Source organism: Fonsecaea nubica, assembly GCF_001646965.1.
Source record: "Fonsecaea nubica strain CBS 269.64 chromosome Unknown Scaff104, whole genome shotgun sequence".
NCBI classification, from domain to species: Eukaryota; Fungi; Ascomycota; class Eurotiomycetes; order Chaetothyriales; family Herpotrichiellaceae; genus Fonsecaea; species Fonsecaea nubica.
The window spans coordinates 84663-98439 of record NW_019173777.1 but is presented as its reverse complement, the minus strand read 5'-3'; the positions used below and the strand labels follow the sequence as shown (position 1 = coordinate 98439).

The window sequence follows — 13777 nt, the reverse complement described above, 5'->3', positions numbered from 1 at the left end:
TATGTGTTGGTTAGTTCTTTCCTTTGAGGTGGTGAGGATGAAAGAGAATACATCCCTCTTTTCTTTGTTTCGAGCGCGTAGGTAGGTAGGTAGGTAGGTAGGTAGTGGTAACGGTTCTTTGGTAATACTCCGTGTTCGAGACCAGTCAGCCTCCTCCTCATCCCCATCGCCTGCCGATTCATTGTGACGGATATCGTTTCTCTTCCCCTTGGGAACGCCGACGACGATGTGATTGTGCTAGTCCCCTGTACTCGTCATCGTTTCGTGACCCAATCAATGCGCAGCCCTAGAACATGCCATTGCTAGCTTGAAGAATAGTGAGATGGGTTGAGGTAAAGTCAAGTGATCAGGCCCGAGGGATGTGGTACTCCTCCCCCTTGTACAAGTATGCTCGACCAAATACTCGGTAGGGAAATATGCAGGTGTACTTTAGGTACCTGTAGGTACCTAGTCACCCACATGGGTACACAGGTACCTAGTAATGAAACAGGAAAGAAGAAAACGAAAGAAGACACACGCACCTTGATAGAAATAACTCCATTCTCCACTCCCTCAAAAACAAGTACCTACTTACCTATCAAACCTTGTACTTACTCACCTTTCTCAAACCAAATCAGAGTCCAAATCCAAATCCAAATCCAAATCCAACAATCCTGTGTGGAAATTCCCAGATCGAATCCAGCAATGAGGGAAAACTTACCAAACTCATCAACCTGACAAAAATCCCACAACCGTCGAGAATCCAGCTCGGAAAACCCCCGGTCGGCGTATTTCCTTCTTCTTCTTTTTCTTCTTCGTCCTCTTCACCCTCTCCCACTCTGCATACAAACCTATCGTTCTAGGTGGCTATACTTGCGCCATCCCCCTTCGTTGGCCAAGCAAGTGTCGCAGACCGACCACACCCACCCATCGTCCCTCCACACGAGGTTCCCCGGGGGAACACGAATCAGGAACCAGTCGGGGAGTTCGAGGTCGATCTCATGGTCCTGCTCGTGGTAGGTCATCTTGACATCGCGTTGCTTCACGTCATGGTGTGCGAGGAGCCGGCGGAAGGGGATCTCGTGCCTGGCGGGCCTCGACGGGCGACGATCGTCGGTCGCCGCCCGGCGTCTTGCCTCGGCCCCGACAGTATTGGGGCACTGGGCGACGCTGTGGCGGGTGCAGGTAAACTGTGTGATGAGACTCAACGCCGGCGTGTCGTTGTGGCTTGAGTCACCACGGTAGCTTCGGCGGGATGAAGACGTGTTTGCCATGCTCATGCTCCCAAACAGGTCGGACAACTCAACGACGCCGTTATCTCTTGGAGTGCGACTGCTGTCTTCGTCACGATTGTCACGTCGTCCGTCCCCGCGTGAGCGGGTAGTCGTCGACACAGTGCGAGATCGAGACAGGGAAGAGCTGTAGTCACCGCGGTCGTGTGCGATGTGGGACCGGTCGCGATCGTCGTGGCGTGAAGTCTCTCTTCGAGACCGAGACCCGGCGGTATTTGTCGCTGGTATGAGCGCCCGCTCGCGATTGTCTCTGATCGTACTGGTATTAGAGTCAATGGTCCAAGTTCGGGAAGCGGTGGAATGGGCCTGGGACCTTCGGGACTCTCGCTCAGATTCACGGACCACAGCGACAGATCCTTGACGCGTGCTGGGGACATGTGAGTGTCGGCTCTCTCCACCGTCGCGGCATCTAGAGCATCGCTTAGACAGCATCACTTCACGATGGGGCAGGGGACGGCGGTTGCGATCCGAGCAAGCATTGGATGATGAGCAGAACTTGTCGACATCTGGATGGTCAGCAGAGGTCCGCCTAGCGCCACAGTCGGGACAGGTGAACAGGGTAGATTGAGTATAACACATTTTGTAGGCTGGTTTTGTTGCAGATCACTTGGTCAGTGGTTTGAGAGATGAGGACAGAGCACAATTGGCTCGAGGGGAGTCGATCGGAGTCTTATAGTACACTCGCCTACCACATGTCTTTGACAAAGTATTGAGCTTTGTCGATACAATGGACAAGAACTATTGCTAGAGAGGGCACGAGCTCCGAGTCCCCACACCGACTGCCACTGAGTGTTGCTGATGACGAGCTTTGACGGCGACTTTGTTCCGTAGACAATAAGCCAGGGATATAAACAGCAGAATGCTCTTTATGCGTTTGGAACCTGCGAAAGTCATCCCACAACAAAGAAGGGTTCGGCCACAATCTAGAACGTCAGTGTTGAGTTCGCAACGCAGGTAAGAGTTTCCGAGGGTCTAGAGAAAGCAATCAAATAGGGATACAACCCTGTAGAAGAGGCAAAGGTAGCGACAACGAGACAGCACGATGGCTTCCCAAATATGTTTGCAAAGCTCAGCGCCTGAGCCGGATAATGACATGGTTGAAAAGTGCAACACGCGAACATTGTAGGTATCCTTTTTGAGACTCATTGCCCTTTCAACGAGAAATGCGATAGATGTGGACGCCTCCTCGCGCCCGCCCTCTCGTCCAAAGTATCCTGTTTTGTCAATCTTATAGCAGTGAGTCCAGCCTGGTAAAAACGCTCAAACAAGCCGCAACAACCTAGGTGGTTGAATGAGTCTGGGTTACAACAATGATGCTGGCAGGTTTCAGGGGCTCTACTCACCTCAAGCTGTAATTCCTTGTCCTTGTTCTTCTCGACCTCGTCTGCAATCACCTGGCCAATATTTGCTCCAATTCCCTGTTGTCCACCGGCCCTCTTTGCAAAGGGCCACTGTGAATACTCTGCCAATAGTTCGTCCACTTGGGCAAACGCTCTCTCTCTTGCCTCATGACCCAGTGTCACCAGAGCATTTTCAAGCACGTTGGCTGCATAAGCGGCACAGACCATGCTCACCGTTCTCAGCATGCGGAAATCGAGCTCGGCGGGGAGGAACTGCGACGGAGGCAGTACGACGGTGCGGCTAGTACAGACGTTCCGTACACGCTTGCGGATTTCATCTTTGGCTGCGGAGTCGACTACGGGGTGGGTGGCCATGTCGAAGAGGAGGAAGTTTCGTTTTTCGGTGCGCAGGATGCCTTTGTCCACAAGGCCCTTGGCCAGTCGCTCGCGGACTTGCTTTAATTGGTAGCCAATTTTCATCAGATTCCACGTCTCACCTGTGCACGCAAAGTCAATCGGTGTACCAGCAGGGCCGCGTGCCGACAACACTCACCGCTCATGAGATCGATCCAGGAACTGACACTCATCTTCTCACTCGTCTTCATCATTTTCAGAGCTTCGTCACACAGTACTTCTCCTGTAAGGGTGTCGTCTATGACTTCGATGATTCTGTCCGAGAGTGGGAACCGTCTCCTCGAGGAGTCTTTCTGCATGCTGATTCTACCTCGAAATGCCAGCTCGATGACTATGCAGCCTCGCAAGGCATATGAGATGTTATCGTTCCAGAACGACAAGTACCCCTTGTGACATTGGTTAGGGATGCCTCTCTATTAAATCTTGTGGTTGTTGGTTACCTGCTTATCCTTCAGGCCCAGCAGCAGAACCTCTTCCATTAGGGTCAGCTTGGGTTGTTTACTCCGTTCTGCGCTCTCGCTGATGTCTCGGGGGTCATAGGCGATCCGGTGGCCATTCTCGCTGGATTCGTAGGCGGTCTCGGGGGATCGATCGTTGTATGCTTTGGGGACAGGGGATGTGACCCGGCTGGAGGACTCGTCCTCTCCGTTGGGCGACGTGGCCCCTCCAGCACCACGCCTTCGCGTGAGGCCTCCTTGGGAGGCCATCAATGTGAGGGAGTCTACGCCTCACAGAAGTATAGGTGGGACAATTGGGTGGGTGGAGGGTGTTGCTGATGATCTCGTGCCTGGGCCTTTTTTTATGCCGAGCAGTCGCAGCCTGCGGGTTGCGCCACGGGGATTCTTGAAGGAGTATTAAAACTCCAGTGGAAAGGGACCCAAAGGGGGCCTCGATTGGGGATGATGTGCTGGAACAATGAGCGACTGGGGTAACAACAGAATGATATCGACAGGTGTGAGCATAGAGATAGATATCGGGGTGCTGAAGACCCCGTTGGTACGGGATGATGGCTGCTGGCTGGGCTGCTGAATGCTGGCTGCATGATGCTGCGCGTGTTTGGCTTGTGGCTCGTTTCTCACAATATGGCGCCAAGTCTGGATGCCCCCATTTCTTCATCTCCACTGCGTCTCGCCCACTCACTGTCACTTATTACTCTTTAGGTACATATGTACAGTTCTCCAGCAGCACTCGATATTTGAACGTCCTTCAACTCTCTCTTTTCCCGTCTTCGCTTACTCTTGTGCCATATAGAACCATTCCAGTGTGATGGAGCAATTAATATCTGATTTCCGCCCCAACGCTCTGCCCAGGTGGCCAGCAGATCTCATGCGCGATCTGCGTCCTGTCCATGTCTCTGTACCTACGTCAAGAAACGCTCAATCAGCCTCCCGTGACCCGAATCCTTGAACTACGGCCTTCGTCTATCTCTATCGTGCCTCCCTTTGGGTGTATATGTCCTTTCCCGGAGACACATCTCCCCTTCTCGGACGGGTTCGTCTTATATGCATCTCTCAAAAGTCAATTCTCGGCGAAATCAGCTATACCCCCTTGCCACCTCCTCCTTCGGTCTAATTGTCCGAGAATGTCATTGCCCCCCCTCCGCATCCGCCAACGGCCGGCAAGATCCAAGGAAAAAGGACAAGAGAAGGCCAATCCTGGCGGTGCTCAGCAACTTCTATCTATTGCATGGCGCCACACGCGTTCTTTGCCCTGATTGGGTCCCCGAATGACGCAGTGTGTCTTTCGCAGGGTTGGGATATACGAATCCCCATTGTTCCAAGGCCCATCCCTTCCCTTTCCGAATCCGTCTTCTAGCCCCCCGGAGCACGTACCACGGTAACACAGCTTACTCCTAAACCTCCTCCTCTGCTGCGGGGTTGGTACAAAATTGCCAGGCATCTCATACAGCTCCTGTTTGAGGTTAAGAAGTGTTTTGTTGTTTTATTCACGTCGAAGCTATTGGAGAGTCCTACTTGACGCAGCGATCGACCGCGGGATTTTGTTCCGACGGAGCTATTCCCAACCATCCCCAGGTAAAGCCGCCACTATCAACCCCACAACTACCTGACCTTGGTTATAAACAGGTTGATACGCCCAGATAGTCCCCTCGAAAGACGAGAAGAAGAAGGACCGCGAATCTACCATGAGCACCAAAATCCCCCTGATCACGCTCGAAGAGCATTTTATCTCCCAGGCTGTCCTTGACTACTATGCCTCTCAAGGCGTCGACACGAGTCTCCCAGACTCTATGGCCCACATCATGACTGCGCTTCGTGAAGTCGGCCCAAAGCGGCTCAAGGCTATGGATAATGGCCGTGTTAGTCTTCAAGTCATTTCCCATCGACCGAACACTATCCCCATCCCACCCGAGGTCTGTACAAAGGCGAACGACGAACTATACGAAGCCATCAAGGCGTCGCCCTCCCCGAACCGCTTCGCTGCCTTCGCCATGCTACCAATGCTATACCCCGAGGAAGCGGCAAAGGAACTCGACCGGTGTGTCTCACAGCTTGAATTCGTGGGCAGCCTCATTGACAACACCGCCGAGGGTCGCTACTATGATGATTCCTTTTTCTGGCCCATCTTCGCTGCCCACGAGAAGCTCGACGTCCCCGTCTACCTCCACGCGATACCACAGACTATCACTGAGTCCACGGTTGCACCATCATTCCATGGGAACTATTCACCCCAGGTTTCAAACTTCCTTGCCAACCACGGATTCCATTGGCACAGCGACGTGGCACTGCATGTTTTGCGGCTCTTCGCAAGCAAGCTCTTCGACACGCATCGGCACTTGAAACTCCTGCTGGGCCACATGGGCGAGACGCTACCTTTTTTGATCGACAGAATTCACAAGCTCGTCCAGCGGACCTGGCCGCACGCGTCGAAACCGAGGCGTCATCTTCTGCAAGTCTGGCATGAGAACATCTATGTTACGACGGCCGGCATGTTCAGCCTTGCCCCAATGGCTTGCCTCATCCACATGTGCTGCGCCGACAAGGTACTTTATAGTGTAGACTATCCATTCTGCAGCCATGAAGATGGCGTGAAGTTTATGTACGCATTGAGAGAAAGTGCAATGTTAGTATCCCCCCTTTTCTTTGTTACTTTTTGTGGTGTAAAGGAGAGACAAGGCTGTATTTTTGCATAAAGGGCAACGAGCTGACAATATACCTTTTTCTTACACTACCCAGGATAAACAACCAGGACTTTGAAGCAATCGCGTACAAAAACGCCGAGAGACTGCTCGACATCAAGGTTCCCGACAACAACGAGGTGGGAATGGAGATTGACGGCGACGATGACCAGGGCGACGCTGACAGGCGGAGCATGCCGTGGTTGACGAACACGACCAGCCTGGGCAGCCTCAACGGCGACGGGCCGGGTTTCCCGCACAGCCCGCTCGAGACAGTCCGAGAGTAATCGTCGAGCTGGACCAGAGTCTGAGGGGAGGTACCAAGTCCAGACATTCCACATTGGAAAACCCTGCCCGATACCTGCAACGACACCGATAATCTTCATATAAAAAACCCACAAACTATCACGTTTAATGTCTCAAAACCCCAACCCGAAACCGCTCACGGCGGCACCACGAATGGATGAAATATACGACGTCCACGATCCCACAAAGACTCGACTCGCGCCAAAAAAAAAAGTCTCTCTCCACTAACACTGTGCGTACCATACATACCACTCGATGACGCGACAGAATCAATTGCCGCTTCTCTAAGATGCACGATGCAAGATGATGGTGAAAGTTGGGGAAGAGGGGGCAGGGAATTCTTGCGATCAATCAACCAATCGATCACGAACATAGATTTTTTCTATTTCTATTCCTATTCCTATCTCTTCTTTTACTTCTTCTACTACTACTACTTCCTTCCTCCTTCTTTTTCTTTTTCGTTTTCTTCCTCCCCGTCCTCCTCCTCCTCTTCTTCTTCACGCGTCACATCGTGTCACATCGCCGAACGAGTGGGATGGTGCCACCGTGGATCAAAGGACTAATAGCCTGATGGAGCGAATGGCTCATGAGCTCTTCATCTAAAGAGGGAGGACCCGGACCCAACAGCAGCGAATACGATAGGAGGGCTGACGGAGAAGAAGATGATGACCTGATTTACTATTTAGTGTGTCTTTATGGACCTGTTCACAATATATACGATGATGATGAAACAACTTGATAGTCCCAATCCCGTCGTCCGAAAAGGGTCGAGGTGCTTCGTCGAGGACATGTAGACATCACGTGAAGGTTGATCGAGGAGACACATTCTTTCAATGGCACGCTCGACTCGCACACGTAAAGCTTAGACACTTACAAAGACAACGACAGAGAAAGGGAGGTGGTTATGCATAGTTATTTTGTGTTTAGGTGTATCGTTCTAAAAATAATCGTCATGCGCACTCCCTTCCGGTCCTGTAGCCCGATAACCTCGAGACCGAGACCGAGTACCATTGATGCCCAAAGACACCACCGTCCAACAAAGCCAATCCCGTTTCCACCGAGTGTGTATCAACATTGGTTTTCATAACAAGGCAAAAAAGACGCCAGTCGCTGATTTAGAACAACATCAAGCCACCACCAAAGAATAGTCCCACCACCACAACACCTGCCGCCAACAAACTCGTCCTCTCAACAGGAATAGTGCGGAAGTTGGCATTCGCGGCATTGGAATTGCCTGAGCTATCTCCACTGCCGGAGTCAGAGGTGCTCGTGCTCGTGGCGGTGGCAGGCGTCAAGTTGAACGTCGCGCTTCTAGAGGTGCCGCCACCCAGTTCCCCAGTAGCAGTGAGCGAGGCTTGTGTGATTTCTGGGTTGCCTGAAAATGTTTGGGCCACACTTGCGGCTGATGCGGTCGAAACAACTTTGGGGATACTGCCCGAAGGCTGGAATGCTTGGATGTTGGAGTTGGCGTCAGTAGCGTCAAAGTTTGTCTGGGCCAGACCGATTTCGTTGTTTTCAAGATCGTAAACAACATAGGCGCTGCGAAGGAAAGAGTCGCCAAACAGGATGGGATCGTTCCCTGCAGCATCAATGGCGAATGAACATGCCATGTCGCCGTTCTGGAAGGTTGGTTGAGAGCCGTCTGTTGTAATCAAGGGTGTAACAAATTCGGATAGGGAGACATTGACAACAGGACCACCTTTGCCACCGAATTGGAACGAAAAGGTAAGATCATCGTTGGCGAGAGAGCAGCGGACCACATTGCCAAACTGTGGGTCTGACACCACACCGACACCGTTGAAGATGCTGTTGGCAATGTCGTCGGGGAGCAAGGTGTCTGTGGTACCAGAGTCAAGAATGGCGGGTTGGGGTGAGCTGGGGGAGACGTCGGAGGACTGACCCCCCCCAGTGACGGTAAGCCCGGTCCAAGCCACGGTAAAGGAGTCAATAACACCTGTCTGCGAGTCAACTTGAATGGGGAGAGCAACCAAGTCGCCGTGGTACTTGTTTGTGTCAACGCCACCAAAGAGAATGGAGCCAGTATTGGAGTCCAGATCGTCCAGCCACAGTGAATATGCGAGGGTGTTGATGAAGCCCTCATTCTTCATGACATTGATGACATTGGGATAGGTGAAGCCGTCAAGTGAGGCAGAGGCCTCGCCCAATTCAAACCCAATGCCCATGATGCCGATTGCTCGGGTGTTTGCTTGTTGGGCAGCAGCCATAGTCATGTTTGTCAATTTTACTCCGCCCACGTTCAACACATCAGATATGTATTGTCCAACTACCTGAGAGCCGTCAACATACTGGATCTGGAACTCTGGGAGATCGAGTTGGGCGAAAGTGGAGGAAGCATCGGCGTCGTACGCTCCAAACTCGGAGCAGCCATCGTTTTGTTGACAGATTTCGGCACCAGCTTCAGGAAACCAGATGTCTGAGGAGCCAGTGTCAATTTGCAGGGAGAATGGTTGGCCCGGTGTGCCAACAGTGCAGTTGATGAAGTAGAGGAGAATCTCGTTGTCCAATCCTGCCTTGATGGTCTTGGATTGACGTCGTGTCAAATGAGGAGCGTCCTGCGCAAGTACCCGACGCTTCTCAAAGGTGAAGCCCACAGTGCCAGAAGCAGCAGTTACGGGGAGGATGGAGGCGAGCAGAGTTGCTGCTCCGAGGGCAGCCGCTGCAAACTTGCCCATGATGAGGACAGTGACAGACAGAGGTCCTGAGGATGTAGCACCAACGGGAGTATTAGAGATATGAAGCCAAAGAAAGCCAAAAGGAAAGGAACGACGATGGGAATGGTGATGCTGACGAAAGCGATGATGATGCTACATGTAAGAACAGTAACTGAAAGGACTGTGACGCGAGGAAGAAAGAATCAAGAGTCAACCAAGGTTTATACAGAAAAGTTGAAATAGTCGAGTTGGCAGAGGGTGGTGACTGCGCCCTCTGCTTCTTTCCTGCTCATCACCACGAGAAGGTGCTGTAGGCTGAAAGTACGGGGAAGGGCGACGCAACCAGCAGCCATGACGGCAACAGCGGCCAGTCCGGGAAAGGCGCTTGAAGCATCTGGCATCAGCTGGCGAGGTTTGATGACGGGATGGTTACGGATGGCATCAAAGTGAAATTATGGGCATTGGGCAGCACTAGCAGCTTGTCAATGGCAGATCCATGTACCGGCTACAGCCCAACGAATCGCATTGGTTAGTGAAGCCCCGGGGCAGGTCCTCCCTCCTTTAGGCGGCCAGCCCTGGAAAGCTTCGGATTCTTGGTATTAACCGCCCAGGAGCCGCTAGGGTGATCGTTTTGGGGTCTACGAGGTACAGAAGGGCTTACCCAGGTTGCCAGGGTGCCAGGCTAGCTGGGGCTTCAGCCTTGGGCGCGGCTTGAGGTTGCTTGGCCTGCGCTTTCAGGTACCTGTACTCGGTAACCTCCCAGCTTGCGGTTCCCATTCCATCGACTGAAGTTGCTCTCTCGTTACTCGCAAGCCACCGCATTACGCATATCCACGTCTGCACCTATTGACCTGTACCAAATACCCCTCAGTACCACGCACCTGGCTGGTGTTGGGTGGTACGGAATTGCGCCTCGCTCACGTCCTGAAACGGATACCGCACACACTATCAGTTTCAGATTGTCAGTCAGACACCTAACGGGTCCAAATCATGCGGCGTGCAGGTACCAGGCCGCTACCATTCGTATTGATCAGGCGAGCCGAAACGAACCCGTCCATCGCAATGATTCGACCTGAAGGGTTTCTCGCTGCACCCACGGAATTGGCTCTTCGGATATTGAAATTTCTGTGTAACTATCGAGTCCTTCTCTTGGACGGCGTTTCTTGACACACTCTCGGCTCATGATACACAGAGTGAGTCCTCTATTATTGGAAAAAGGAAGAATGCATTATTGAGCCACACGGGGTACTCGTCTACGCAAACTCGCAAACTCATCAGTTGCCACACGTCAATGTCAACGAATGCACTGTGGCGGTGCACGACGATCACCACCCTCGCATGCACGCATGCAACCTCTCGCACGCTCTTCCCCCGGTGGCAATCGTTTCCGACACCCAAGTCTTGGAAGTTGAGTGCTGAAGCCAATCTCGCCACCATGAACCATCATACTTTGTTGAGCATAGATACAATATGCTAAGGATACATGTACATGCTTATGGCGAAATTAGGCTATGTCGATGCAGCAAGCACCAGAAGCATGCCTCCGTCTACCTCTAATCACCACCAACTATTCCCAAAACGCCCCTTTTCGATATCATGTCCCTGGTGGTCTTCTCAAGCTTTGGGTTTTCGCGCAATCATCAAGTACATTGGGGTAAACAGCTTCTGCCTCCCACCGGCAACCAGACAGTCAGCCGCTACTGCCAGGCTGTCGGCCGTCTTTTGCGTGCCAGGAGGCATCACTCTCAAGGTCTCGCCAACCCCAATGAACTTATGGATCAGGCCTCGTCCCCACCACGTCATGCGCCCGATGGTGAAGATGTCCCCAATGCTGCCCATGTATTTGAACTCGCCGGCGAGCGGATAGTACCAAGGGATTGCGTCCGGTCTCTCGGCGAGATCCTCGTGATGCTCCAGCTCGAAACCGGCGGCCTTAATAGCGGCCAACCCTTCTGAGACTTTGACCATATTGGAAATCCCGTCGCCCTGTTCGATACCCAGTCGGATCTCGCGGTGCTCGGGATTGTCGTTATCGTAGTTGTCTGTCATGAGCCACTCATACACTCCAAAGACACCACCAGGCTTCAGCACCCGGAAAATCTGCTCATAGACTCCCTGCAAGCTCGGGGCGTGGACCGTGGCTTCGATGGCGTACACAGCATCAAAGCTGTTCTCGGGAAAGGACATTTGCATGAAATCACCTTTGACCGCAGAGAACTTATCGCCGAGGCCCTCCTTCTTTGCATATCGTAGCGACCGTTCAATTTGATAGTCGTTATTGTTCAGTCCCACGACGTTGGCTCCAGTGAACTTGATCATTTCACGAGCAGGTCCGCCCACACCGCAGCCCACATCCAGGACCCGCCAGTTCTCTTGCATGCCCATTTTGAGGGCGAGATAATGTTCATGCCGGGCGATGGCCTTGTAGAAGGACTCTCCCGCGGCAAAGCGACAGAAATGGAACGAAGTGCCCCAACCGTATTCGTACAGATCAGTGGCAAGGTTGTAGTAGCTGTCCACACGGTTAGTTGGACACGTTGTTAGCGTTAGAAGGGCCAACACCCACTGTCTTGTCAAGGTAGCATATTCATCTCTTCGTGCCTTGCGAGTTTCTTCAGTCTCCGTGGCTGCGGATTTGTTGTCCCAGTGTTTAAAGTACTCGTCGACGGCAGCTTTTTGGGCCGCTTTATCTTTGGAGCGCATTGCCATTAAGCCACCAGCAGCATCGGCTGATTTACCATGGAGCGCCTTGTTGAAGGCAGCATCGCGGTCGTGGTCTTCTTTCTCGAGGGCCGGTACCGGGGAGGTAGCAGAGGGAGCCATGTTGAGAGGGCTGTAGGGTGTGGGAAGCGCGAACTGGGAGGGAACTTGGGACAGAACGTCTCTCGACTCAAATGTACTTTAGGAAGAATGAACGACAAGCGGTCAGTGACACGATCCGGAATCAACGAGCGATGTGTGCAGGTGCTGCTATTGGGGTACAAGAAAATATTGGCCGGGTCTGGTCTCCCCGGTGCAATCTCCAATGGCCTGATTCTCAACTGGATCTCTTGGCAGGGGTCGGCCATGCCATTTCCCCCCCACCGATCTGGAATTGAATCCTTCCGCAGCAGGCCACTCCAGGGCAATCCCACGTGATCTTCGGGTAACCTTCCGCGTGACTAGACAGAATGCGCGTGTAGAGAAATTTGGCAAGGCTGACTTTTCCCCGCCAGTTTAATGTCCAACAACGCATTACCTACCCTGCATTTGTCAGGCAAGCGCTACTTCAGCAAAGTACTTTTACTCGAGCAGTCGTGTTATTCTTCCTGAAATCAATACAACAAGTATCTTCTACCAGTCACTCTCTTTTGCCTGCAACAAACAACCGCTCGCCACCATGGCGCCACCTCAGATCAAGCAAGATCTGAACCGCTCTGGCTGGGAAACAACCGATTTCCCCTCCAGCTGCGAGAATTGTCTGCCCGATAACCCTTATGTCCAGATGCTAAAGGAGGAGTTTGGAGCCGAATGCAAGATATGCACCCGTCCTTTTACTGTCTTCCGCTGGAAAGCCGATCGGACCGCCCGAACAAAGCGAACCAACATCTGTCTCACTTGTGCTCGGTTAAAGAACTGCTGCCAGTGCTGCATGCTCGATTTGTCGTTCGGATTGCCCATCACAGTCAGAGATGCTGCTCTCAAAATGGTCGCACCGGGCCCACAATCTAGTATTAACCGAGAATACTACGCCCAAGAACACGAGAAAGAACTAGAGGAAGGACGAGGCGCAGTTGAAGCATATGAAAAGACAGATGAGAAAGCCAGAGATCTGTTACGCAGACTGGCGAACAGTGAGCCATATTACAAAAAGCAAAGGCGACTGGAAGCAGAGGGGTCTCAATCCGAACACCAACGACCGCCACCAAAAGAGCAGAAGCCAGGTGGCTATGGACCTGGCCCCATAAGAACTTCAGATTCCAGAAAATCCGCAAATGCTCATCGTGGTGCCAAGTCAGGCCCCAGTGGCGCCAGAGCAGTGACGGTGTCAAGGCCTCCTCAACCCGAAGATTGGCTACCTCCCCCTGATCCTAACATAACCTCGCTCTTTGTCACTGGTGTTGAGGACGATTTACCGGAACATGCGATCCGTACGTTCTTCACGCCATTTGGCCAGATACGGTCTATTGTCTGTTCCCACCGCGCCCACTGCGCATTCATCAACTATGCCACAAGAGAAGGAGCCGAGGCTGCGGCAGCTCATTGTCAAGGAAAAGCAGCCATCCAGGGATGTCCGCTGCGAGTCAGATGGGGCAAGCCGAAACCACTTGACAATACAGATCGGGATCAGAAAATGAGCTGGGCAAGAGAAGGTCGGGAAACCGCAGCTGCTGTCAAGGCTCAGCAGCCTGGTCAAAGGAGAATCGCAGCCAACGATAGCCAACCTCAAATCGAGGGTGGAGAGGAAGGAAATTCAAGTTTCACGGTGGCACCTCCACCAGGCCAAGGGGAAGTCACCTATGCCAGTTTGGCTGGTGATTGAGCTGCATTGTGTCTGAGACTTCTTTATTGGTACAGTTTGAGCACGGCGTAATGGTTCAGCATGCGACTGGCAAGCAACGGCAAGGACAAACCACCGACTAGGGTATCATTATATGT

At 52.5% G+C, this 13777-nt stretch overlaps 5 protein-coding genes across 5 annotated transcripts; 2 read left to right on the top strand and 3 right to left on the bottom strand.

Moving 5' to 3' along the window:
- Window positions 1-830: 830 nt before the first annotated feature.
- Window positions 831-3732, bottom strand: AYO20_10174 (hypothetical protein; the record flags this gene model as incomplete). Its single annotated transcript, XM_022648435.1, has 5 exons — window positions 831-1638; window positions 1707-1777; window positions 2615-3108; window positions 3165-3411; window positions 3466-3732. The coding sequence occupies 5 exons, from the start codon at window positions 3730-3732 to the stop codon at window positions 831-833; spliced, it is 1887 nt and encodes a 628-aa protein (XP_022495622.1).
- Window positions 3733-5168: 1436 nt separating this feature from the next.
- Window positions 5169-6448, top strand: AYO20_10173 (hypothetical protein; the record flags this gene model as incomplete). Its single annotated transcript, XM_022648434.1, has 2 exons — window positions 5169-6106; window positions 6220-6448. The coding sequence occupies 2 exons, from the start codon at window positions 5169-5171 to the stop codon at window positions 6446-6448; spliced, it is 1167 nt and encodes a 388-aa protein (XP_022495621.1).
- Window positions 6449-7582: 1134 nt separating this feature from the next.
- On the bottom strand, window positions 7583-9160 carry AYO20_10172 (hypothetical protein; the record flags this gene model as incomplete). The annotated part of the gene is made up of 1 exon (XM_022648433.1): window positions 7583-9160. The coding sequence occupies one exon, from the start codon at window positions 9158-9160 to the stop codon at window positions 7583-7585; it is 1578 nt and encodes a 525-aa protein (XP_022495620.1).
- A 1593-nt stretch (window positions 9161-10753) lies between these two features.
- AYO20_10171 (hypothetical protein) lies at window positions 10754-11962 on the bottom strand (the record flags this gene model as incomplete). Its single annotated transcript, XM_022648432.1, has 1 exon — window positions 10754-11962. The coding sequence occupies one exon, from the start codon at window positions 11960-11962 to the stop codon at window positions 10754-10756; it is 1209 nt and encodes a 402-aa protein (XP_022495619.1).
- A 556-nt stretch (window positions 11963-12518) lies between these two features.
- Window positions 12519-13661, top strand: AYO20_10170 (pre-mRNA-splicing factor slt11; the record flags this gene model as incomplete). The annotated part of the gene is made up of 1 exon (XM_022648431.1): window positions 12519-13661. One exon carries the CDS (start codon window positions 12519-12521, stop codon window positions 13659-13661), a length of 1143 nt encoding a protein of 380 aa, XP_022495618.1.
- Window positions 13662-13777: the final 116 nt, after the last annotated feature.